The sequence below is a fragment of the Leucopleurus acutus genome (genome assembly GCF_964270905.1).
Source record: "Leucopleurus acutus genome assembly, chromosome: 19".
NCBI lineage: Eukaryota > Metazoa > Chordata > Mammalia > Artiodactyla > Delphinidae > Leucopleurus > Leucopleurus acutus.
In genome coordinates this window covers 40,296,076-40,321,750 of record NC_139161.1, presented here as the reverse complement: position 1 = coordinate 40,321,750, position 25,675 = coordinate 40,296,076, and the positions used below count along the sequence as shown (strand labels likewise).

General features: G+C 49.3%; 2 protein-coding genes across 2 annotated transcripts; one reads left to right on the top strand and one right to left on the bottom strand.

Annotated features, from left to right (window-relative positions):
• Positions 1-741: 741 nt before the first annotated feature.
• Positions 742-15,866, bottom strand: RAD51D (RAD51 paralog D). The gene is made up of 10 exons (XM_082860830.1): positions 15,702-15,866; positions 15,339-15,400; positions 15,024-15,142; positions 8,216-8,297; positions 7,839-7,973; positions 7,257-7,352; positions 4,006-4,096; positions 3,811-3,881; positions 1,281-1,445; positions 742-1,108 (listed from the first exon to the last, which is right to left on the bottom strand). Exons 1-10 carry the CDS (start codon positions 15,781-15,783, stop codon positions 1,025-1,027), a joined length of 987 nt encoding a protein of 328 aa, XP_082716956.1. The 5' UTR covers positions 15,784-15,866; the 3' UTR covers positions 742-1,024.
• Positions 15,867-17,586: 1,720 nt separating this feature from the next.
• FNDC8 (fibronectin type III domain containing 8) lies at positions 17,587-24,651 on the top strand (the record flags this gene model as incomplete). Its single annotated transcript, XM_082860574.1, has 4 exons — positions 17,587-17,795; positions 21,569-21,935; positions 23,713-23,949; positions 24,499-24,651. 4 exons carry the CDS (start codon positions 17,587-17,589, stop codon positions 24,649-24,651), a joined length of 966 nt encoding a protein of 321 aa, XP_082716700.1.
• Between the last annotated feature and the right edge of the window lie 1,024 nt (positions 24,652-25,675).

Below are 25,675 nucleotides of genomic sequence, written 5' to 3'. Positions count from 1 at the left end.
GTTATAGCTTGAAGAGGGATGGCCACAGTGCCCATAACAGACAGGGGGGTTATTTCATACACTAGGGCACTAGGCTGTGGTACAGCTGGCAGGAAGAGAGGGGTAATTATATTGCATGTTGGAGCCACTGGCAATGAATTTCTACATAAAGGACTAGATTTACCATGTATTATTTATGCCAGCATCAATTTTCCCAGCTGGCTCTACTTACTGTGCAAATTCTCCTCTGTCTGTTTATGGGCAAGGCCATGGTTCAGCACCTCTGGTTACTCGACACTGTGGAGGGGCCCCACAGGGCACCACGCACGTTAAACAAGTGGCTGGATTCACGGGGACCAGGTCACATCTTCCCTTCCTGTTAAATTATATTCCTGGGACTGCAGTGAGCTCCCAGTCTCACCTGGTCATGGTGATGCATGCAGGTTTGTGAAACCAAATGGGCAAGAGGGAAAGAGGAATAACCATTCTTTGAGGCCTCACTAGGGGAAACTGAAAAACCACCTTCTGGGGGGAAAATGGATGGCTCTGGGGCTCAGAGAATTTCCTTTGTATGTTTTTAATATCAGGACCTAGATAAAGAAGAGTTTTGCACTTACAAGGTTAATTCCACCCGGTAACTCAAAGAGAGAGTTAAAAGAAAGGGAGCCCCATCTTACAGATGGAAAAACAAAAAGAAGAAGAAGGGAAGCAAAGTCAAGCTAGAGGCCTCAGACTCGGTCACTGTGTTAGGATGGAGTGCAGTACGGCGATGCACAGGGTTATCTGTCCAGGCACCAGCATGCCTCTTCAGAGATGCCCAAGACACTGAACTCGACACCTGCTGGAAACATACGTGGTAGACACAAGGGAGGAAAACCTGGTACCGGCATGAATTTCTGGGTCCTTCCACAGTAGCATCCTCTCTAGCCAGTAACACTGTGTTTCCAGAGAGAGGAGCTAAGGACTAAGATGTCTGCCCAGCCCAAGAGCTTCTATGCAGCCACCATTTCCCATGGTGGGAGGGTTTGTCCCAATCAACAGCAAGTCACATGTGATCTCCCTGTAATGTTGGGCTCTGCACTGGAGTCCCCCAGGTCCCAATGTCCACCATCTCCTGGAAACCTGTTGGCTGGAACAAGACAGGAGGGGAAGGTGAGTTTTTCAGTTGAGCAGCCCAAGTGGGTAGCCTCTTTGGCTGCTGGGTCTCAGTATCCAGAAGTTCCTCGATGAGGAAGTATCTGTGGGCACAGAAGCCACCCTCAAGGGCCCAGATTCCTGGCTTTCCCCTGGGGCTGGCTCACCAGACGGGGAGATTTGGTCAGACATGCCATGCGCCAGCTGCCTGATGCTCCTGCACCTTGGCCTGTGTCCAGGAGAAGCCGGGTGCTGGGCACAAAGCTCCAGGAGCGTCCCAGGGCAGGTTTGAGCTGCCCGCTGTCCCTGTCTCGGGTCATGTGATTGGTCACCTGCGGCAAAAAGAATCAAAGGCTTATAGATCTGTAATGCTGGTACAGACGACATCTGCTCCTATGGCTTCATTTTATAGATGGGAAAGCTGAGGCCTAGTACAAGGAAACAACTTCCCCAAGCTTCCATAATTTATCAACGGTCTGGAATCAGAACCCTGGACTCCTGACTTGTGCAGAGCTCTTGCCACTAAACCACAACGTTCCAGGCTTGATTCCAATAAAAGGTAACGGGGCATGTGTCTGGGAAAAGCAGTGCTGTCCGCTTAGGCCCACTACAACCCCAACGCAGCAATCGGGCATCCTGAGACCACGTGCACCCACCCCTTTGTGTCAGGGTGTGCATCTGTGTGTATACGTGGGAGGGGTTTTGGAAGGCCGGTCAGCTCTACTCTGCCCAGGCTAGTCTCAGGTAAGCAACGCCAACCTCAGTGCATACTCTTGAGGTTAACCCCTGCTCCCCACCCCACCCCTGGGCAGAGGTGTGGCTTGTTCATCATTGAATCCCTGCTGCCTAAGCCAGAGCCTGGCACACAGCAGGTGCTCACATACATCCTACAGTCTGGAGAGGGAGGCCTTGGGACCCAGTATAAGAACAGAAGAAGGGACTTCCCTGGCGGCGCAGCGGTTAGGAATCCGCCTGGCAATGCAGGGGGACATGGGTTCACTCCCTGGTCCGGGAAGATCCCACATGCCATGGAGCAACTAAGCCCAAGTGCCACAACTACTGAGCCTGCGCTCTAGGGCCCATAGGCCACAACTACTGAGCCCGCGTGCTGCAACTACTGAAGCCCACGTGCCTAGAGCCCATGCTCCACAGCAAGAGAAGCCCACACACCACATAAAAGAGCAGCCACTGCTTGCTGCAACTAGAGAAAGCTCATGCGCAGGAACCAAGACCCAACACAGCCAAAAAAAAAAAAGAACAAAAGAATAGAAGAACAAAGCCCCTTATGCTGCTGGTAGGTGCACAAAAACTATAACCTTCCCGGCAACTTGGCAATGTCATATGTAGACATTTAAAAATATGTTTGTCCCTGACTCACTGATTATACTTTTAGGAGTCTGAGGAAATATGAGATATGTAAAGCGATTTAGGTATAAGGATGTTCACTGTAGTGTTTTTTCTGTTTTTTTTGTTTTAGATTTCAAAATTTCAACTGAATTTAATCTGCCTAACTCATAGCAAGGTGACTACTTCAGGAGGAGTGATCATTTCAAGGATATTTCTCTCCATTCCAGGTTCACTGTAGTTTTAGTTAAAATAGAGTAGGGACTTCTTGGTGGTCCAGTGGTTAAGACTCTGCCCTTCCACTACAGGGGGTACAGGTTCGATTCCTGGTCAAGGAACTAAGATCCCACATGCCTCGTAGCACAGCCCAATAAATAAATAAATAAAATAAGATGGTGTAGTATAGTTGGCCCTTTGTATCTGCGGGTTCTGCATCCACAGATTCAACCAACTACAGCTCAAATCCACAGTTGGTTGAATCCACGGATGCAGAACCCACGGATAGGGAAGGCAAACTGTATTTACTGCCTGGTCCTTTAGAGGAAAGGTTTCCTCACCCCTGTAACATAGGTATTAAACAAAATAATACATAGCTGCTAAAACTGGCATTCTTAAAGAATCTATTAAAAGACATGGGAAATGGTGGTGTGTGTGTTTTTTTTTTTTAACAAGATTACAGTTTAGTTGGAAAGTTGGTTAAAAGTATATGTATATATGCAGAGAAAAAAGATTCTACGGAGGTATATAAAAATATTAATATGGTTTCTGTGGATGTGGAGATTGATTACAAATTTGACTCATATTTAACTATTTTTTACCCTCTTTCATGAGAAGCATGCAGACTTTTAAAAACCTACTCCATAAGCAGAAAAAGTTACTTTAAAAGCCAAAAGATCCCTTTCTATGAAGCTCTGGAAAAGGCAAAACTATTGGGACAGAAACCAGATCAGTGGTTGTCTGGGGCCGGAGGATCTTTCTGGGGTGACAGAAATATTCTGTATCTTGATTGCGGTGGGGTAACAAGGCTGGAGATGACTGTATCAAACTTCAAACAAGGAGAAGGTTACTCTGTATGAATTATACCTCAATAAAACTGACTTAAAGAAAGTAAAAAGAAAAACAAGACTGTCCCTGATCCCTTGGCTATTTAAGGTCCGATCCCCTCCCAGTCTGGTGCTCTAGATGACCCAGGGAAGTTGGGCTATGGTCCTTTCCCAAAGGGCCACTTTGGGGGTTCAGAAGCTGCTCTTTAAGGGAAATAAAGAACTGTAACTAGAAAGAATATCTCCCCACTTGGTGAAGCCCAGGGACCAGAGGTAAGGCAAGGATGGCTAGCCAAGTCCACTTCCTCACCACCAGTGCCACGCTGAGGTCCCGGGCCAGAGTCTTCAGCTCTCGGGCCAGCTGCATCATCAAGGCCAAGCCTGGGGAAGAAAAAGCAGAGAGGGTGGGCAGCAGGGCATCGGGGACCAGGCTGGCCGGAGACAGGACTCCAGAACCGGGAGGCAAGATCAAGACCCCAACCCTGGGCTCTGCCACACCACTCACCTTCCCTCTGCTGACCTCCCAGAAGTGGGGCGACCACCGCAGTGACCGAGTCCACAACCACCACCTTCAGAGTCCCTGAAGAACTGCTCACCTGTGGGGTTGATGGGAAGCAGGCGCCATGAACCAGGTGGCCTCTAGGGGGCGACCACCACCAGACAAGTCTGCTCCTCTTCCAGAAACTGGTAAGAAATAACCTCCCCCACCCCAAATACAGCTGGGCATGTATGATGGAATTTCAGAAATGTCTTTTTTTTCCCACCCCCATTTGTATGTATAACAGATTTTACTGAAGAATTGGGTGGAAAGAGAGAGTTTAAATCACAGGACATCACAGATACCCTAAAATAATTAAATTTGAGAAATCCCTGCTCAGATCCTGTGGTCCCTTGGTCAGGAATTTTCTTACTAGAATCTTTCTCCTTGTGGCCAGTCCCCCATCATCTTGTCAGGCTCTCTTTTCCTTCTCCTGCTTACGCCCCAAGTTCCTAACTTCCTTTGCTGAAGAGGTCAGCCTTCTCTTTACTTCAGTCTCTTTCCAGATTGTGCCTCTAGGGCCTAATCTTCCATATCTAAAAAGGTTCCTGGGGCTTCCTTCATGGCGCAGGGGTTAGGAATCTGCCTGCTGATGCAGGGGACATGGGTTTGAGCCCTGGTCCGGAAAAATCCCACATGCCGCAGAGCAAATAAGCCCGTGTGCCACAACTACTGAGCCTGTGAGCCACAACTACTGAGACCACGTGCCACAACTACTGAAACCCACGTGCCTAGAGCCCGTTCTCCATGACAAGAGAAGCCACCGCAATGAGAAGCCTGTGCACCTCAATGAAGAGTAGCCGCCTCTCACCACAACTAGAGAAAGCCCATGCACAGAAACAAAGACCCAACACAGCCAAAAAAAAAAAAAAGTTTCCAAATATAGACTATATAGACAGCCACCTGCTAAAACCAGGAAACTAGGAAACATCCTCCTAGTTTCTTGGACCTAAAATGTTTCTTGTCCTTGAAGCTTCCCTTCTCTTCTCCCTTATTCCTTATATCGAACCCATTTGCCAATTCTGTTTCCATAACTGGTTTTTTTCATCTCATGTTGGCCAAGTCCTGGATATTCAGCTTATCTTGTCTGTCTTTTGCATGTCTCCCCCTTCACATCCCAGTTATTGACTCTTGGCCAGTCACTGGCTGTCTAAGGGACGCTGGCAGAGAAAGAGAGAGATCAGCTTAGCCCTTCCTTACTCTCTGGGAGAGCAGGTTGAAATCTCTGGCCAAAATGGGACAATAAGCCGTTTGCCGCTTTTAACAATGGGGCTATCAGGTATCTGTGGCAGACAGACCTCACGATCCCCACCTCTAGGTGTTTGAGTCCTCTATGATCCCTTCCCCTTGACCCTGGGGGAGTCCCATGACTTGCTTTCTTACTAGTCAAATGTCAAAGGTGTTAGGATGTCACTCTTTTTTTGGCCGCACTGCGTGGCTTGTGGGATCTTAGTCCCCGACCAGGGGATTGAATCCAGGCCCTTGGAAGTGAAAGTGCAAAGTCCTAACCACTGGACCGTCAGGGAATTCCCTGGATGTCACTCTCTTGATTAGGCTACATTATACGGCAAAGGGAATGGGCTGCCACCCCGTGATTATATTATGTTATGTAAGATGGTATGTTGCGTTTTGCTCTTACTCTTGTGTTGTCTTGAAAAAGCAAGTGGCTATGCTGTGAACTGCCTATGCAAAGGGCCACATGTCAGGAAGAGTGGCAGCCTCAAAGAATTGAAGGTGGCTTCTGCCAGCAACCAGCTGCCAGCAAGGAACTGAAGCTTCTAGGAAATGAATTCTGCCAAAAACCTGAATGAACTTGTAAGTGGTTCTTCCCCAGTTGAGCCTCCAGATAAGAACACAGCCCAGCTGCCACCTTGATCACGGCCTAAAGAGACCCTAAGTAGGGGACCAGGCTAAGCTGTGCCCAGACTCCTGACCTACAGAAACTGTGAGGCAATAAATATGTGTTGTTTTAAGTCACTAAGTTTGTAGTAACTTGCTGTGCAATAATAGAAATATATACCAGCTAATGGCCCTACAGTAAAAAAATATCGTCTTTTGACCTGAGAATTGAGAGATTTGGGTTATAAGCTTTGTTCTTATCCTAAATATGCAGTGACTTTGGGCAACTGACTGAATGTCTCTGGCCGTCACTCTCCTCATCTCTAGAAACAAGAGGGTTGGATTGGGTCAGAACTACATGACTTCATGTCTCAACACATGGGGGTGTCATAGCCTGCTACGATTCCTATGACAAGTATTTGTTCAACTATTGTATGTTCTAAAGTTTGTAAAAATGCTTTACTTTATATACAACCCTGGGTATGCCCATGGGAACATGTTATGCTTTGGGGTGAGAGATAAAGTTTAAGATGAATTAAACTATCCTCTGTAAGGTGTCTCCCAAATCTAAGAGTGTATAAATCAGTGCACCAAATCCTGTCTAAGCACCTATCAGGTGTAGCAGGGTACCAACCCAAATGCCATTCCAAACCCCTCTTCCTTGTTAACAGGACTCTGAATGTGTTCAAGTACTGGGAAGAAATCTCCTGACATCAGGGAAGGTGGGCCCAACGCCTGGTCTAGGACAAACACATAGCTCAGTTTTGGTCAATTAGATGTAATGGGAACAGGGAAGCATACTGGGGGGTTCCAGAGGAAGATTTCTCTTCCCTTATAAAAGGGAAGAGGTACAGAAAAGAGGCATCTATCTCTCACTGACCTGAATATGGATGTAATATGGATGTGTGAAGACATGATGCTTTGAGCCATAGCAGCCACTTTGCAATCATGAGGGGGAAGAGCAAGAGAACCAGGCACACCAACCTACAGCCCTGACATTATGGACTTGCCAACCTCCAGACTCATGTGAGATAATTAAAAGTCCTCAAGGTTCAAGTGTCTGTCAGATAGATTCTACTACTTGCCTCTGAAAGTAATCTTAACGGATCTGGCGTTGGAATGCAGAGACGAATATGACATGATCCTTGCACTCAAGGAAGGGGCTTACGGTTTACTGGGGAAGATGGGCATGTAAACGAGGAGGCACTCAGGAATGAATTAAGCATCCAGAAATCCCATCCTGGGAGCGGCAGACACAGCTAGAGTCACCAGATTGCACATCTGCGTTTCCAAGCAGAGTCTGTAGTAGGACACCTGCCCACATGCAGACAGCACTGGCCAGCTGGGGGGAGCAGGGAGGGGCGGAAGAGCAGGCTCACCTGCTGGGACACAGCGCCTCGCAGGTCCTGCAGCACATCCAACATCTGGAAGATGTCAAACGCACGCACCACCTGGATCCTCTGGAGAGCTCCCGCCTGAAGAGGTAGGAGATAGAAGGGAGAGCTTTGGAGAAGAGGAGCAGGGGGTCGCGCAAGATGAAGAGGGATTTTGAGGCTGAGCAGGAAGAGGCACTTAGACAGAAGGACTCAGGTCCAGGATGGCAAATGGGCTTTGTATGATGGGCCAGTTCTCACCAAGGTGGCTGCCTGGTGCTGAGCTGCAAAGCCAAGTCAGAACTCCGTGGGAAGGAGGGATAGGACTGATTAGTGTGTCTTCCGTGGGCAAGAAATGGGAGAGAAACACAGATACTGGGTGTATGGCAGCCCTGAGTTAGGGTATGGCAGGGGTGGGATGATGTCATAATGGGGAGGCTTGCAGAACAGAAAGTATTAGTAGAACAGCAAGTTTCAAAGCCAGAAGTATCTATTCACACAAATGACCAAAATTCTTGCCACAATGGATAACGGGGTCTTACTTACAGTGTCGGAACCTCAAAGGAACCCAACCCTCCTGCTCTTTACCTGCTCCTCCTCCTCTGGGGTTCTGGCCTGAAGTAGCTGGAGAATGCGGGAAGCTGTGAGCCCTCCAGTGGAATCGATGTATAGGACGTTCTGCTGCAGGCCATGGGCCACGTTTGCAGCCACACGAAGACATACCTGAGTAGAGATGGGGCACTGGGTGAACTTGAGCCCTCAAGGAGGGCCCAGCATGGGTGCTCCCACCAAATCTTGTCCAGATCCCAGAGACACGAATGGGCCCAGTCCAAGCCCCACTCCTCACCACCTATCTTCTCTCTTCTGATCTCTGAATCACAAGCACACTGGCAGAAACTTCCTCAGGGATCCTGGGCTATGCACCCACCTCCCCCAACCGTCCTGGCTGCTGGACGCACGTGTACCTGGGTTTTGCCGCTACCTGGGCCTCCTACGATTTCAGTCACTTCTCCAGTATAGAGACCAGCGTCCAGCAGTTTGTCCAGGCTGATGGCAGAAGAGGAGGCAAGAGAATCAACTGAGGGGATTCGAGGGAAGGGAGGGGAGTAGGAACCAGGAAAAAAAGCAAGACATCCCTTCCAGGCACTGTTCTGTCCAGAGACACTCTAACATCTCTGGCCTGGAGGCTTCTCCTGGTAGTTTCCTTTGGGGAAAGCTGGCACGGCTAAATGTTCCTCCTCTGGCCCCTCATCCTTTCACTCTCAGCTTATAGATCACTCTGGGTGATCACTTCTCCACAGAGGTCTCTTTGCCACCCCATCCAATGGTCCTCTCATTCTCCATCTCAGCCCCTTCTGGGTTTCCTTGATAGCATTTCCCATAATTTGTCATTTTCTAAAACTTTGAAATAATTATAGATTCACAGGAAGTTGCAAAAAACAATGTACAGGGAGGTCCCATGTACCCTTTACCTAGTTTCCCCTAATGGTAGCATCTTTCACTATAAGATGTATTGTACTACACTATAACATTGCAAATTGACACTGGTGCAATCCACAGAGCTTATTCAGATTCACCACCATTATTTCCGTGTGTGTCTGTGTGTATAAGTCTATGCCATTTCATCACATGCATGGGTTTATGTAACCACCACAATCAAGATACAGAACATTTCCATTGCTGCAAGGCTCCCTTGTGCCACCCTTTTATAGCCACTCCCCTTCCATCCAACCCTAATCCCTAGCCCCTGGCAACCGATTAATCTGTTCTCCATCTCTATTGTTATGTTATTTCAAGAATATTATGTACACAGAATCACACAATATGTAACCTTTGTGATTGGCTTTTCTCACTCAGCATCATTCCCTTGAGATCCAAGTTGTCACATGTGTGTCGATAGTTTGTTCTTTTTTACTGCAGAGTAGTATTCCATGGTATGGATGGACCAAGTTTGTTTAACCATTCACCTATTGAAGGACATTTTAGCTGTTTCCAGTTGGAGGAAATTATGAATAAAACGGCTATGAACATTTGCATACAGGTTTTTCTGTAAACCTAAGTTTTTATTTCTCTGGAATAGATGCCCCAGAATACAACTGTTGGGTTGTACAGTAAGTGCATATTAATTTCACAAGAAACTACTAACTTGTTTTCCAGAGTGCCTATGCTATTTTACTTTCCCACCAGCAATGTATGAGGTAATCCAGTTTCTCCACACCCTACTAGCATTTGGAGTTATCACCATTCTTTTTTTGTGTGTGTGTGGTACGCGGGCCTCTCACTGTTGTGGCCTCTCCCGTTGCGGAGCACAGGCTCCGGACGCGCAGGCTCAGAGGCCATGGTTCACAGGCCCAGCCGCTTCGCGGCATGTGGGATCTTCCCAGACTGGGGCACGAAACTGTGTACCCTGCATCAGCAGGCGGACTCTCAACCACTGCACCATCAGGGAAGCCCTATTTTCCCCATTCTATCGCTTGTCTTTTCATCCTCTTGCAGAGCAAAAGTTTTTGGCCCAGAGCACCCTGGGGCAAGGACTGGGCCTTGTTCACCCCAGAACTGGCACAGTGGCTGAAACACAGGAGATGCACAATAAATGTTTCCAGAGAAATGAGTGATAGAAGGTTCCTACGTTATCAACACTCTGGCTGTGGAAGCCTTGAGATAAATTCAAGTCATGGCCAATCCTAATCCAGTTTCTGTCCCTAAACCACCAGGAAACAGGTCACTACCCACACCCCATATCCTGCCCAACCGAGAGAGCAGACAGCAGAAGCAAGAAGAACTACAATCCTGCAGCCTGTGGAACAAAAACCACATTCACAGAAAGATAGACAAGATGAAAAGGCAGAGGGCTATGTACCAGATGAAGAAACAAGATAAAACCTCAGAAAAACAATTAAATGAAGTGGAGATAGGCAACCTTCCAGAAAAAGAATTCAGAATAATGACAGTGAAGATGATCCAGGACCTCGGAAAAAGAATGGAGGCAAAGATCGAGAAGATGCAAGAAATGTTTAACAAAGACCTAGCAGAATTAAAGAACAAACAAACAGATGAACAATACAATAACTGAAATGAAAACTACACTAGAAGGAATCAATAGCAGAATAACTGAGGCAGAAGAACGGATAAGTGACCTGAAAGACAGAATGGTGGAATTCACTGCTGCAGAACAGACTAAAGAAAAAAGAATGAAAAGAAATGAAGACAGCCTAAGAGACCTCTGGGACAACATTAAACGCAACAACATTTGCATTATAGGGGTCCCAGAAGGAGAGAGAGAGAGAAAGGACCCGAGAAAATATCTGAAGAGATTATAGTCGAAAACTTTCCTAACATGGGAAAGGAAATAGCCACCCAAGTCCAGGAAGCGCAGCGAGTCCCATACAGGATAAACCCAAGGAGAAACACGCTGAGACATATCGTAATCAAATTGGCAAAAATTAAAGACAAAGAAAAATTATTGAAAGCAGCAAGGGAAAAACAACATATCCTGCCCAACCTATGGGCTGAAATTTCACCTCCTTCTCATCACAGCCTACACTAACACCTCCATGTCCTGGCCACGTGCAACCCTGTCCCAACCCTGTAATCACCCATGGGCTCCAGCCCTTTGTGATGGTCCTTGAAGACCTCCCATGACCCCTCTGTATACGCCAAGCAGCACTTAAGCACCCCATCTCTTTCAATTCCAAGGTTCCCATGATTATAACCACAGGGCCCTGCTGGTCAAAACGCTCTGGTTACCATTCCGGCCCTGCGGCTTCTTGGGATAACTGTGCTCACCTTGTCTCTGTGTAATAAGCACCTTGTTAAAGAGCATCCAGCCTCTGCCACTGCTGGATCCCATTCCTCCCACTGAGATCAGAGAACCCCCAGTCCCATTATAGCAGTGGTTCTCCCAGAGTGGTCCCCAGACCTGCAGCATCAGCATCACCTGGGAATTGATTAGAAATGCAAATTCTCAGGCCCCACCCCAGACCTACTGAATCAGAAACTCTTAGGGCGAGGACCACATCTGAGTCTCAACAAGGATACATGTTGAAATCTGAACACCATTAGGCTGGACTAGTGTTTCCCAGTCCTGCCTGCATGTTAAAATAACCACAGGAGTTTTAAAAAAAGAGACCTGTATCAGTGATTCCCAAACTTGTCTGCACACTGGAGTCACCTGGGAACTTCAAAAAACACTGATGCTTGTGTTCCAGCCCCGGAGAATGTGATTCAATTGGTGTGTGTGTTTAAGGGCGCAGAATAGGGCTTTGGAATTAAAAAAAAAAAAATTCCCAGGTAATTCTACCGGGCAGAAAAGTTTGGGAACCACTGGCCTAGAGCAATGAAGTCAGAATTTCTAAAGGTGAGACCCAGGCATGAATATTTCTTAAGCTTCCCAAATGATTCTAACATGCAGCCTGGGTGAAACCACTGGTCTTAACTCTCCAGTCAAGAATCAACCCTGGGACTTCCCTGGTGGTGCAGTGGTTGAGAATCCGCCTGCCAATGCAGGGGACACGGGTTCGAGCCCTGGTCCGGGAAGATCCTACATGCCGCGGAGCAACCAAGCCTGTGTACCACAACTACTGAGCCTGTGCTCTAGGGCCTGCGAGCCACAACTACTGAGCCCACGTGCCACAACTACTGAAGCCTGCGTGCCTAGAGCCTGTGCTTTGCAACAAGAGAAGCCACCGCAATGAGAAGCCTGCACACTGCAATGAAGAGTAGCCCCTGCTCGCCGCTACTAGAGAAAGCCCATGCGCAGCAACGAAGACCCAATGCAGCCACAAATAAATAAATAAATAAATTAAAAAAAAAAAAAAAAAAAGAATCAACCTCATTCTTGGCTGTGAGGATCAGTCTCCATAAGGAATTCCCAGATCCACCTCCCAGCAGACTTCTCACCTGTTTCCATTCCATGTCTCCTGATGGACCTCCCTACCAATCATCTCTGCTCATCAACATGGACAGACCACCCCTCTTCCTCCGCCTGCCTTGTGGAGCAGAAGTACAACTGGGTCTTACCACAGGTTTTGAACACAAATGATTTCTGGGATTTATCCTCCACTTTTCCCTCTGAACTGGCTTTTAGTCATTCTTTCAGCCATTCATTCAAACATCGCCTGTATGTGTCACATTTCCTGAAGGCCTTTTTCTAAAACGAGGAAGAGGCAGAGATGAACAAGACACAGCTCTGGCCTTCAGGGAACCACCCATCTCCCCAGATAGTATGGCTTCTTCCAAGGCACGCTACATGCTTTCTTGCCCTCGTAAAGATCCACGGTGTCCGCCAGCATTACAAGCTGTGAGAAAGCCTACAGTAGGGAAACCTGCTTCATTTGGGTTAACCAGCATTTCCCGAGTTGTTGACTACAGAACTCCCCTCCCCTCCCGTGTTAGAGTTACATCCATCAAGGGTCCAAAGAACACTGTGAGGATGGCTAGAAACCTACTGGGTCGTCTTTGATTCTTCACATCTATATTCCCCCTGGCAGGAAGGCTTATCACATTTCTTCAGCATGCCTCCTGCCATCCCCTGCCCTACATTGGCTCACACACCCTCCCCTGCCATATCCTCCTGGGCCTCTCTCCTGCCAGGCTCCCCAGCCCCATCCACCCTGCCCACCTCCACCCTATGCCTGTAACTCTACTTTCACAATACAGCCTCCTGCCTGGAGGAGGCAATAGGGCAGATGCGTTAGAGGTGGGTTCTTATGCTTAGGAGCCTGACAGGTGTGACGTCAAGGGTCTGGTCTGCCACTTACTAGCTGAGGTATCTTTTTTTTTTTGGGCCTCGCCATACAACTTGCAGGATCTTGGTTCCCTAACCAGGGATCAAATCTGTGCCCCCTGCAGTGGAAGTGCAGAGTCCTAACCACTGGACCTCCAGGGAATTCCCTAGCTGTGGGATCTTGAGCAAGTCACTTAACCTGAGTCCCAGTTTCTTCATCTACAGGATGATGATTTTCATTGCAACGCACTCATTGTGATTGTGAAGATAAATGAAACGACATACCTGGAGTAACGGTGCCGGAATACTCAGAGAAGGCCCATCCGTTCCTCACTGCCCAAGGCCCGCCTCCTGCATAGAGCCTTCCTGAATCTCTCTGATCTCCCCTGCAGTGACTCACCGTGGCTGCCATCTTGCCAGTTTATCACCTGACTGCTTCCTCTGTATAATGCTGGTTTTATAAGCTCCCAAAGGCCAAGGCTGCTCCTTGTTAATCACCCCCTCATTTTTCTTTTTTTTTTTTTGCCACACCATGCAGCTTGCGGGATCTTAGCTCCCCAACCAGGGATCAAACCCGGGCCCCTGGCAGTGAGAGCCAGGGAATTTCCAATCACCCCCTCCTTATGCTGCCTCCCCGCATGCTCACACCTCTCTCTTGTGTTTACCTGCCTTCTCTACCCAATGGGTTCTTAAGTGCCTCGCCTCACCCGTACCCGTATCATCTGCACTTACCTGGAACCCGTAGGCACTCGGCCAGTTCTTGATGAATGACAGAACTGAACCCCCAACCTGGGGAAAACAAGCACTGTGCTCTATGAACCTTGCCAAGAGAATGTGTTATGGAAACAGGGAGGGCCAAACCAATCCAAAGACCTTTGTGGTGGCAGAGTTCTTTATCAAATTCTGCACAAACAGGCCAAGAATGAGGTCAGACTTCCTTGTCCAGAAGCCGCCTGTTTTCTTCCAACTCTTTCTCTCTCCACACAACATGGCAGAAGATAACTACTCTCATTCCCTCCTGCTGCAGAGTACGGGGAATGAACCAAGTTCTGGATCAAGTGCCCCAGGGCTGGAGCCCCACCTCTGCCCCTTACTCCTCTTGGGCTAAACTCAAGTGGGGTTAATAATCACTAACTCGGGCTTCCCTGGTGGCACAGTGGTTAAGATTCCACCTGCCAATGCAGGGGACACAGGTTTGAGCCCTGGTCCAGGAAGATCCCACATACCATGCAGCAACTAAGCCCATGTGCCACAACTACTGAGCCTGCGCTCTACAACCCACGAGCCACAACTACTGAGCCCACGTGCCACAATTACTGAAGCCCGCGCGCCTAGAGCCCGTGCTCTGCAACAAGAGAAGCCGCCGCAATGAGAAGCCCGCGCACCATAACAAAGAGTAGCGCCCACTCTTCACAACTAGAGAAAGCCCACGCCCAGCAACGAAGGCCCAACACAGCCAAAAATAAATAAATTTTAAAAAAAGAAAAAAAAAAAATCACTAACTCACAGGGTCACTGAAGAGATTATACAACCTATTATATAACCTACTATGTGTCAGTGGCTGGTATGTAGTAGGCACTCAGTCAATGTTAGTCCTGCCATGCTCTCTCTTGCCCCATCCATAAGGGAAAGAGGGGGCAGGGGCAGAGAAGAGTTGCTCTGATCTGCTAAATAATAATGAAATACTGACATCTTGTGTTATAGGACAGTGGTTCTCAACCAGCGGTAATTTTGCCACCCTGGGGTGGGGGGGGTCATTTGGTCACAGCTGGAGACATTTTTGATTGTCAGACATGGGAAGGGAGGTGCTACCCGGCTTCTAGTGGCTAGAGGCCAGGGATGCTGCCAAACATCCTACTATAAGTGCAAGACAGCCCCCCCCAAATAATTCTGCATCCCCAAAAGTTAAGAGTTGGAGAAACCCTGTTATAGCTTAAGAGAACTCGAAGTCCTGAACATCCTCACCACTGTTTGAAAAAGCCTGCTCTCCCTAGACACAAGTATCAAAAGCCCGCCTCTCACCTTTTCCCCCAAGTACCCACACAAACCTTGCAATGCCGGTGGACAGGATGGCAGTGGAGGTCTTCAGCTCCTCGTAGAGATCAGCGCCATTGAAGGGGAAAGCTGAGAACTGAGCCAGCAGCACCCGCCTCAGGGCAACCAGGGCCTGCGGAAGGGGCGGGGAAACTCAGGAGAGGGCCGGGGCGCTCCGACCCGAAGCAGCCCAGAGTACTCGGCAGTGACCCGCCAACGGAGGAGGCCCCCAGGGTCTCATACGGCCCCCTTATCAATCTCTGGGAACCCTCTGCTCAGGGATGGGCATTTAGAGACATCCAGGTTTGGAGCGGAGATTGTCAGCTCACCTTATAAGACAAGCCACATTTCTGGGCTACTTCCTCCAGGTCTGCTGAAACCAGGTCCACCACTGAAAACAAAACACGTGGGGTTGGTGGGCAGGAAGGAGGCTCGGGGGCGTCGCTCACTTGACTTTTCCTCGCCTACGTCGACTAGCTGAGCCGCAGGACCTGGCGTGGTGCCTGGCACACAGTGGGGGTTCTACCCTTCCTGGGGCGTGGCTAGCTCGCTCCCACCTTCCCGGGCTCTCAAGGAGGCTGTGGGCAGAGGAGGGGGGGAGGGGCCCCCCACTCCCGGGGGTGCCAGAGCCGGGGCCGGCCTCCGCGCTGGGCCCGGCCGCGTGGCCCGCACTGGCGCACGCCTGCGATCACCTGTCTTGATCCCGCGGCTCCGCAGAAGCTGGACCATGTCCTGGGTGAGACCCGGGCACAGTCCGGCCCGGAGCACGCCCATGTACCCTGGGGTCCCGGGGCCGCTCGTCCCGGGGACATCCGTGGGGCCCTTTCTGGACCAGCGCGGGAGGCGAGAGAGAGGCGGGAGGCGGAGGCGGCGCGGAGGGTGCGGAGCCTGCGGGGACGCCGGCACCCACAGTCCTCCCGCCCGGACCGCGCCGCAGCTTCCGGCTTCCAGGCTCCAGGGCCCGGCCTGCGGCGCCACCTGCTGGCCACGGGCCGGATGCGCGAGCCGGGCGGTTGGGGCGGAGACTGCGCGGGCGGCACGGAGCTGGCTCCCCTGCGCTGAGGCCACGGCGCCCAGATCTGCCACCCTGCGCCCGCATGCGTCTCTGCCTTCTACCCGATCTCGCCTCCCTGCAGACCTCCCAGGTGCAGCCTTCTGTTCTGAACACTGGGCCAGAACGTTCGATCGGACGGACCATCCCTACGCTCAGGGACGTACTTGTTAGTGAGGGAAGACAGGAAAGAGGAAATCAAATAAATCAGATAATTACCGATCGTTTGATGGGTGCTAAAAAGCAGCAGAGTACAGAGAGGGCATCTGCTTCTCTATTTTCCAAATAAAAGAATTTGTAAATGAAAGACAACAAAAACCCTGAGTATATAGAACACACACACACACACACACACACACACACAATTTGGTATTTTTAAATGTCCTTTGCTTGACCTCATCCTCTGGAAGAAAGAAAACAACTTTACAGGGTTATCTCCTCACAATCCAGTAAGGTAGGTGCTATGTTTATTCCTGTTTTACAGATGAGGAAACTGAGGTGCAAAGAGGTGAAGTCATTTGCCAAAGGTTTCACAGCCTGTAAGGGCAGAGCTGGACTTAGAGTAGACAAAACCACATGTAGGTCAAAGCTAGTGCTGTTTTAACAGCGCCCCCGTCCCCATCCCCCGAAGTATGTTTTCCTACTATGACATGTTTTTTTTAAATTTTTTAAAATTATTTATTTATTTATTTTATATTTAGGCTGCACCGGGTCTTAGTTGCTGCACGCAGGATCTTCATTGAGGCATGTGGGATCTAGTTCCCTGATCAGGGATTGAACCTGGGCCCCCTGCATTGGGAACATAGAGTCTTAGCCACTGGACCACCAGGGAAGTCCCCCTACTGTGACATGGTTTCCTTGAGAAAAAGAAACAACACAACGTCTGGCCCATTTCTGTATGACTCTGCAGCACCCACCGTTGTCACTCAACACATGATGACGCTTGGGGTGAGGGTGTGGCAGAATTTAGAATTCCAGCAGTAAAACCTGGGTGTATGTGAGCTATGAACCTCATGAACCATCTGGGATTTCCCTGTGCCTACACAACTGGACGAAGTGGGTTTGCTGCCTAGGATTTCTGGATATAGAGTCTCAGGATTCTATAGACAAAGTTCCCCACTCCCAGAGGCCCAGTCCAGTACTGCCTGCCTCCCTCCATGCCCAGGTGCCTTTGTATCACCATCAATCTCCTCCTTCCTAGGGCAGGTCCGAAGGGCACCGGTGGTGAGCATTCTGAGATTTTCAGAGAAGGGCAGGGCTGCTGTAACCACAGAGCCTTAGCCCAAGGGGTGTTGTAGTCTCTTCCTTGACTCTATCCACTCCTGACATTGGCCCTGGGCAGCAGCAGCCTCAGATCAAGGGGGAGGCTGGCCCCTAATTGTTACACTCTCTGACGATTATGAAGTCAGCTCATTGCACTCCCATCCCACCCAAACTAAGGGTGCGTCCTCTGCCTCCAGTTTCTCTCTGCTTCCTGTCAGCTTGGTAGTCCTGCATGGTGACGGCTGTGGTCCCAAACAAGGTAGATGGCATCAGAGACACTCTATAAACTGGGAGATGGGGAGGAGACCACGCTGAAGAAGGAAACCCTCAACATTTTGAACGCACTCAATCAAATGTTGAAGCCCTTTCCAAACCCCAAGTCTATGTACAGGACCGTCACTACCAAAGGACTCCCATTTTCCTCAGGGGGCAGTTTGGTTAACTTCTTGGAGGAAGGTGCCATCCATCTACCGTAAGACACAAGTCTGGTCCTTTTCTCCTTTCTAAAACCAGACCTGGGGGGTGGGGGTGGGAAGAGGGGCTTGAAGAGGCAGTACTTCCTTGACTTATCACAGTCACAACTCCCAGGGAAGAGCATGTGTGCAGGTTGCCTATGGAGTCCTGACCTCTGATCAGGTTCTTGGAGGCATGCCGTCCTCCGCCTCTGGGAGGCCTTTCAGGATTAGTCAGAGATTTCCTGGCGGTGCTTGTCATCCTGCTTTGTCCTTGTCATCCTGCTTTGTCCTCATCACCCCCACACAGACCCCCTGCCCCCTCCACTCCCCACGGCTCCTTTGCCTCATCCTCCCTATTGTACCTTCACCTGCCTGGTTATGTGCCCCCAGTAGCCTGCCTGCCTTCAGATTGAGGTTTGCTGTTCCTCCTCAGTGATTCTGGGTTTCTTTTACTTCATTTCACAAAACTCTTTGAGCACTTACAAGGTATCTGGCCCAAGGTTAAGTTCTGAGAATGCAGAGCCAGAAAGCACAGTCTCTGCCTTCAAGGAGCTCCCAGCCTAGGGTGTGTGTGTGTGTGTGTGTGTGTGTGTGTGTGTGCGTGCGTGTATGTGTGTGTGCATGTGTTTGTGTGTTGGGGGGCTATCAGGCAAGAACTGAGAATATTACAGCATGGTCTGCACTATGACGGGACAACTGGAGGAACCAGAGGAGGCTTAGTGTAGCTTGGGAGGAGGTGAAGTTAAGGGAGGCTTCATGGAGGAGGTGACTCTCATAGGAAGGGAAGGAATTAGCCAGTGGAGGGATGGTGGTGTGGGTTGATGTGGACTGAGGGAACTGTCTGCCGGGAAGTTTCATGGGTGTGTGACCTGGGCAGTCACACACAGCCCGACACTTAGAAGTGCCCTGTGCTTAGTTTAATGCTCAGATGTCACTGTCCTGAAATTCTTAATAATTTCTGAAGAAGGGGTCCTGATTATATGAAAGGGATATGGTGTCCACTCCCTAAGGGACCTGTAAGTAACCAGGTATGGCTAAAGTGATGGATGCTTGTAGGAAACTTCCTGGTATGGGGTGAAAGTCTTGGGCTAGGAGCCCAAGTTTAAATCCAAGTTCTACCATTTAGATATAGGGCCATAGACAAGTTAAATAAGATCAGGGACCCTCGGTCCCTCATTTGTAAAATGGGGCAAACACCATCCAGCAGGGCTACTGTGAAGATCACTAAGGCTGCCTTCCACGCCCCTTCAGCACTGGTGTTTCCAGTCAGTAAGTCTAAAATAGAGATGCGTTAAGACAATCTATAGTAAAACTGACATCCATACCCAGACTCTTCAGCCTATAAAGGGCCTTGGTGGGGGAATCATCTATTCCAAGCATCCACCGAGGGCTAACATAGGAGTTTTGGGCTGATCAGGATTTCTCAGGGCGAGGTTGATGGGGCTGGAACTCAAGGAGGAAAAATTTGGCCTTGATCAACCAACCATGAAGCTGGGGGCTGTCCTGGCATAAGGGATGTAAGGGTGTGTGTAGGTTGCTGGATCTGGCTAGAGCAGCCCGGGGAGAAGGGGGACGAAGCAGTGGAGGGGAGCCAGAAAGCACACGGGGCAGATGGGAGCTGTGTAGCGTGGGGCCCAGGAGATCTGGGTTCTGGTTCCAGCTCTGCCATGGACTTATCGTGTGACCTTGGTCAAGGTGCTTGGTCCCCAAAGGCCTTGTGACCACTCTCTCCAGACAGGGTTCTTCAGACTGAGAGTTGTGACCCATGAGTGGGTCAGGAACTCATTCTGGTTGGTGGAGACCAGTATTACAAAAATGAAATAAAATAGAATTGAAAATTTCAAAGCACATCACACATAGAGTAAGGATTGGTTTGTGAAACATTTTAGTTACATGTGTATGTATGAGTATACTAGCTTGCCAAGAAATATGTATTTCCTACTTTGGCTTAAGAGAAAAAAAAGATTTGAAAGCCAAATGTTTTGGATTCTGTACTTCAACAGCAAAACCTTTTAAAGAGCAGGGAAATATGTACAAGGTTTTTCTTTGTAATAGCAAAGAATTGGTTAGAATACAAATATCCATGTAATAGAAAACATACAGCAGTTAAAATGATTGAACCAGAGCAGATTAATCTAAAATATACAATGTTTTAAGTAAAAAACAGCAAGCTACAAATGGGTATGTACTGAATGATAACATTTATTTATATAAAGTTTAAAAATATGCAAACTAATAACATATGAATGTAACAAACCTATAAAAACACATGGGGAATAATAAATACAAAATTTTAAATTTACTGCACAAGCTACCTCTGAGTGGGAGGATGAGGAGAGAGGTGGAGGAGTGAAGTATACAGGGGCCTTTAACTGCACTGATAAAGATTTAGTTCTGGGCTTCCCTGGTGGCGCAGCAGTTGAGAGTCTGCCTGCCAATGCTGGGGATACGGGTTCGTGCCCTGGTCCAGGAGGATCCCACATGCTGCGGAGCGGCTGGGCCCGTGAGCCATGGCCACTGAGCCTGCGTGTCTGGAGCCTGTGCTCCGCAACGGGAGAGGCCACAACAGTGAGAGGCCTGAGGACCGCAAAAAAAAAAAAAAAGATTTAGTTCTGACCTGGGCTGGATGGTGGCTAAATGGAAGTTTAATATATTATAGTATGTTCATTTCCATTTTTATTGAGACACAATTGAATTTTAACAATGCATTAGTTTAAGGTGTACAACATGATTTGATAATTGTATATATTGTTAAATCATTACCTTAGTAAGCGTAGTTAACATCCATCACCACAGTTACAAATTTTTTGTGTGTGTGATGAGAACTCTTAAGATCTAATCTCTTAGCAACTTTCAAATATACAATACAATATTGTTAATTATAGCCACCATTTTGTACATTACATCCCCATTAATATATTACTCTTGATATCTTGGAGTGTGTCTGAAAGCTTTCATAATTTAAAAAATTTAGAATGGAAGAAAAAAGTTTTTGAGAATTCATCCCAATATATATATATTTATCTGTACTGTTAATTTTTTTTTTTTTTTTTTGCGGTACACGGGCCTCTCACTGTTGTGGCCTCTCCCGTTGCGGAGCACAGGCTCCGGAAGCGCAGCCTCAGCGGCCATGACTCACGGGCCCAGCCGCTCCGCGGCATGTGGGATCTTCCCGGACTGGGGCACGAACCCGTGTCCCGTGCATCGGCAGGCGGACTCTCAACCACTGCGCCACCAGGGAAGCCCTGTACTGTTAATTTTTACATGCTATATATTAATACATATTGTTAAATGTTATAAAACCTAAGTAAATAAATTAGTAATTACATAATAAACAATAGTGAATAAATATTAATAAAACTTAATTTATTATTTTTCTTTTAGATACTTTTAGATATTTTTCCATATCCTGGTAGATCATTATGGTCATTCCCTGGGGTGTTTGCACCCCACTTTGGTGGAAGGACTTAAAGTTTCAGCAGTGTTTCTAAAAATGTGGTTCTCAGAACGCTTGCATCAGAATCATCTGAGGATCTTATTAAAGATGCTTTAGCAGCTTCCCCAGTCCCATTCCATCTGGGGACCAGGGACCAGGAATATGCATTTTTCACTAGTAAGTGTCCTCGTAAGTTTGATGCACTGCTGCAGAGCAAGAATGTTCTGAGCTGCTCAGAAGCACCTGGGGGCGCTGGGTAAGTTGTGCCCAAGGCCTGCCCGCCAGGAGCTTCCAGGCAGCAGGGGCCGGGGTGGCCTCCTTCGTCTGTCTCACCTGTCTCCCCTCCCACTCCAGGAAGCAGATGCCAATGGAGGATTCTGAATGCAGCTCTGATGACACCAGCATCTCCCCCATGTCATCCACTTTGTTGAATCCCATCAAATTGGCCGTGACCCAGCCCAGTAGCAGCTTCTTTGCAGGGATGCTGGAGGGCGAGCTGAACAAACTCAGCTTCTCCTCGATGGACAAGAGTACAGAAAAGGGGGACCTGGCCCTCTGCCCCCAGTCTAAGTCCCAAATAGCCCCTTGTGGCCTGCTGGACCTTGACAACCCTGAGGTGGACACAGACACCTCCTCAACGCCCTCAGAGTCCTCTGTGGTCCTGGATGTGCCGGAGGCGCCCTTCATCTATGAACACACGGTCAGCGATTCCATGGCTGTGGTGCGTTTTCCCCTCCTTGTGCATTTGGTAAAGGCTTAATGGCTGCCCCCAACGTGCCAGGCACTGAGCTGAGCTCACTGGGGAGTGTGAAGATGCCTGCATCCCGACCTCAAGAACTCCAGCACAAGCTAGAGAGGGCTCAATGCTGTAGGAAAAGTTCAGATCAAGTGCCAATAGGGATTCAGAGGGAAAGAAATATTATTTCCAGGTGCAGAAATAAGCTTTGGTGGCATTTAGTAACATTTGAGCTGGGACACAGAGGTCGGATTTAAACATCTAGACATGGGGAAAGGCATTCCGTGGAGGGCTGACACTAGCAGAGGCTCACAGGTGGGAAAGTGTGGAAGGAAACACCTAGGTCCAATCCAGGGCTTCTCATACTTTCCTGTGCCTGCGGATCTGATCATCAAACCGATAAGATTCCTGGGCTTCAACCCTAGAGGTTCTGATTCAGTAGGTCTAGGGTGGGGCCTGAGACTCTGCACTGCTAACATTCCCAGGTGGTGTTGATGGCCCATGGACCACATGTCGAGTAGCACTGTTCTAGATACAGGGAGGGAAGAGAGCAGGAGTTAGTCTGGGGTCACTTTCCAGAGGTCCTTTAACATTACGCTACGTTATAGATTTTTCAGTAAGCAGTAACGATTAGCTTTTTGCAAAGCTTTATATCAGGTGATAGATGCAATTTGAGCTATATTTTGGAAGATGAATCTGGAAGTCCCATTGTTGGATGGCCTAGAGCAGTGTTTCTCAGTGTGGTCCCTAGACCGCCAGTAGCATCAGCATCATATGGCAACTTATTAGAAATTTAAATTCTCGCTTTCCCTACCCCCGACTTGGGCCTCCTGAATCGGAAACTGGGGGCAGGGGCCAGCGGTCTGTGTTTTTGTTTCTTTTTTTTTTTTATAAATTTATTTATTTATTTTATTTTTGGCTGCGTTGGGTCTTCGTTGCTGTGCGCAGGCATTCTCTAGTTGCAGCGAGCGGGGGCTACTCTTCATTGTGGTGCACGGGCTTCTCATTGTGGTGGCTTCTCTTGTTGCAGAGCGTGAGTTTCAGTAGTTGTGGCGCACGGGCTTAGTTGCTCTGCAGCATGTGGGATCTTCCCAGATCAAGGATCGAACCCGTGTCCCCTGCATTGGCAGGCGGATTCTTAACCACTGTGCCACCAGGGGAGTCCCCAGCGGTCTTTGTTTGAACAAGTCCTCCGGGGTATTCTGATGCACACCAGAGTTTGAGAACCACTAGCCTAGTTAGAGGAGAAACTGGAAATGGGAGAAAAGACAGGTGACAGTAGGGCCAGGAATCTGCAGTGTTATAAAAACTCTCTGAGATCCTGGCTTGGCAACCACTGTTGTAGTACAAAGTGTATGGACTCTGGAGCTATTGGTTTGAACCTTGCCTCTGCCACTTAACTGCTGTGTGAACATGGGCCAGCTACTTGCTCTCTCTGAACCTGTAATCCCATCTGCAATGAGTGAGGTGGACGAGATGATGGCTAAGGTCCCTTTCAACTGACACACAGTCTAGAATGTGGAGTGAGGGTACACTCTGAGGTTGGTGAGGTTGCCCAGGGAGAGTTGCTCATGCTTTGGGCTGGTGGGGCCATATTTAGTGTTGGGAGTGCCTAACACTTTCCATCAGCTCTACCTCAGCTCCAGCAGGAGCAGGGATGGGAGTGGGGTCTTCTGACCCACATTGTGAGGGATGGTGGGGTGGTGAGGGGAGGCCAGGCCAGGCCAGGTCTGAGGAAGCCTCGGGGGTTCTCTTCCCCTAGATTTCCTGGACCTACGCCCCAGGCAAGCAGCGGGTCAATTTCTACCAGGTCCTGTTGCAGGAGATGGTCAGGAAAAATGATAGTGAGATGCCCAAGGCAAAGAATCACCCATGGATCTTCGATAAGATCATGAGCACCACCGTCAAGCTGATGAATCTGAAGACTAACACGAGTTACTGCCTGACTGTTCGCGCAGCCAACACCGCTGGGGTGGGGAAGTGGTGCAAGCCCTACAAAGTGAGCCCTGGGAGAAGGCAGGCCCGAGGGGTGTGGACCAGGGGTTTTGGAGGTTGGAAACACCCCTATACCCCCACGACTCGTCCTCCTGCTGGCTCTTCTTCTCCCTGGGCAAATAAGCCTCAATTCCAGGCCACTCTCCTCTGGGAGGGTTCAGGGTTCAGCCACTTTGGGGCCCACTGGGAATGCAAACTGATCTTTTCATTCATCTCTAACGAAAGTCTCCCAAAGCCATTGGTTTCTGGATTCTTCAACTTAGTATCAATAATTGTGAGTGGGTCAGGAAGTCAAGGGCATTGAGGGTAAGAGAGGGAAGAGTCTAAAGCGGGACAAAGAAGGAACAGCCTGGGGGTGGGCAGGAAAGGCCCCAGTAAAGACAGCACACAACTGGCGAGGCACAGGTTTGAATCATGCCTCTTCCTGTTCCTGGTGTCAATGAATAGGTTGGTAAGGCTGTCGGACACCCCATTTAGCAGACAAACGAGGGGGTGGCAGAGTCGAAGAGGTGAGCTCAGGGTCAGGAGTTCTGAGGACTTTGGTTTATTTCAGTTTGCAACCGTTGATACAGACTTGACCAGCTTCCCCGAGAACAATCCTATCCAGATCACCGTGCAGCGCAAGAAACCCCAGCGGAAAACCATATCCATGGGGTTGGAGGACATGCGGAGGCTAGAAGATCTGGAATACCTCTTTCCCTACTAAGGGGGAGGGCCCCAGGAAGCCCCTTAACTACTTTCAGCTTTGGCCCAGGGCCCTTAGGAACCGGAACCATGGAATGTACCAGCAGCATCAAGCCAGGGAACCGCTGACCACCCTGCTGGTCCCGGGCCTGGGGCTGAGGCCAGGTGGGAGCTCCATTCACCTGGAGACACCACAGGCCAGGCCAGGTCAGATCAGCCTCCACTGCCCATAGCTGCTAGGCTTCCTTCCCCAGATCTGGGCCGGTCCAGGTCCCTCATTAAAACCTGCAGGTCACCCAGCACCTTGGAATTCTGTTTCATGCCACCGACAGCCTCAGTTGGGCTGCTGCCACCCACCCTCCTGGCTTCTGCCAGGACCAAGAGTCCAGGTGGGTCAGGGGATGGGGCAATGAGATGACATCACCCTTTCCCCATGGGAGGAGGAGATGGTCCTCAAAGATTAAAACACACACCAGGAAAAAGAGCAATGTTGGACAGAGGTAGCGGCAGCCCGCACACTGTCAGCCTCAGACTTGAGCTCTGGGGGACATGATGCAAAGTGCACAAGCTTTGGGGGGAGGGTCTGACTTAATTCTGTCTCTTCCTGGATGTGAGGGTACAGGCAAACCACTTAAGCTTCTTGGGCTCAATTTCCTTATCAAAAACATGGGGACGTGGTCTGACCCTTCCAGGTTCGGCTGCAGGGTTACTGTGAGGGTCACGTGAGAGCACAGAACAGTGCCTGGCACCGAGTAGGACCTCAGAACCCGCTGTCTCCCTCGACCCCTCACGCAGCCCCCCTGCAGAGACCGGCCAGGTGGAAGCCAAGAACCACAGCCAGGCGACGATTTAACAGCACAGATGGGGCGGGGGAGGGTGAGAAGCAGCAAGATGTCAGAAGTGCTGTGGCCCCGAGCGGTCCATACAAGGATGGTTTGGAAGCCAACCTGAGTAGATGCACCTTGGTATTGGGAGAGAAAGTGGACGCAAGACGCACGGAGGGCAAGATCTCCACCAAAGGTTTGAGGATGTCCTGGTGGGGATTC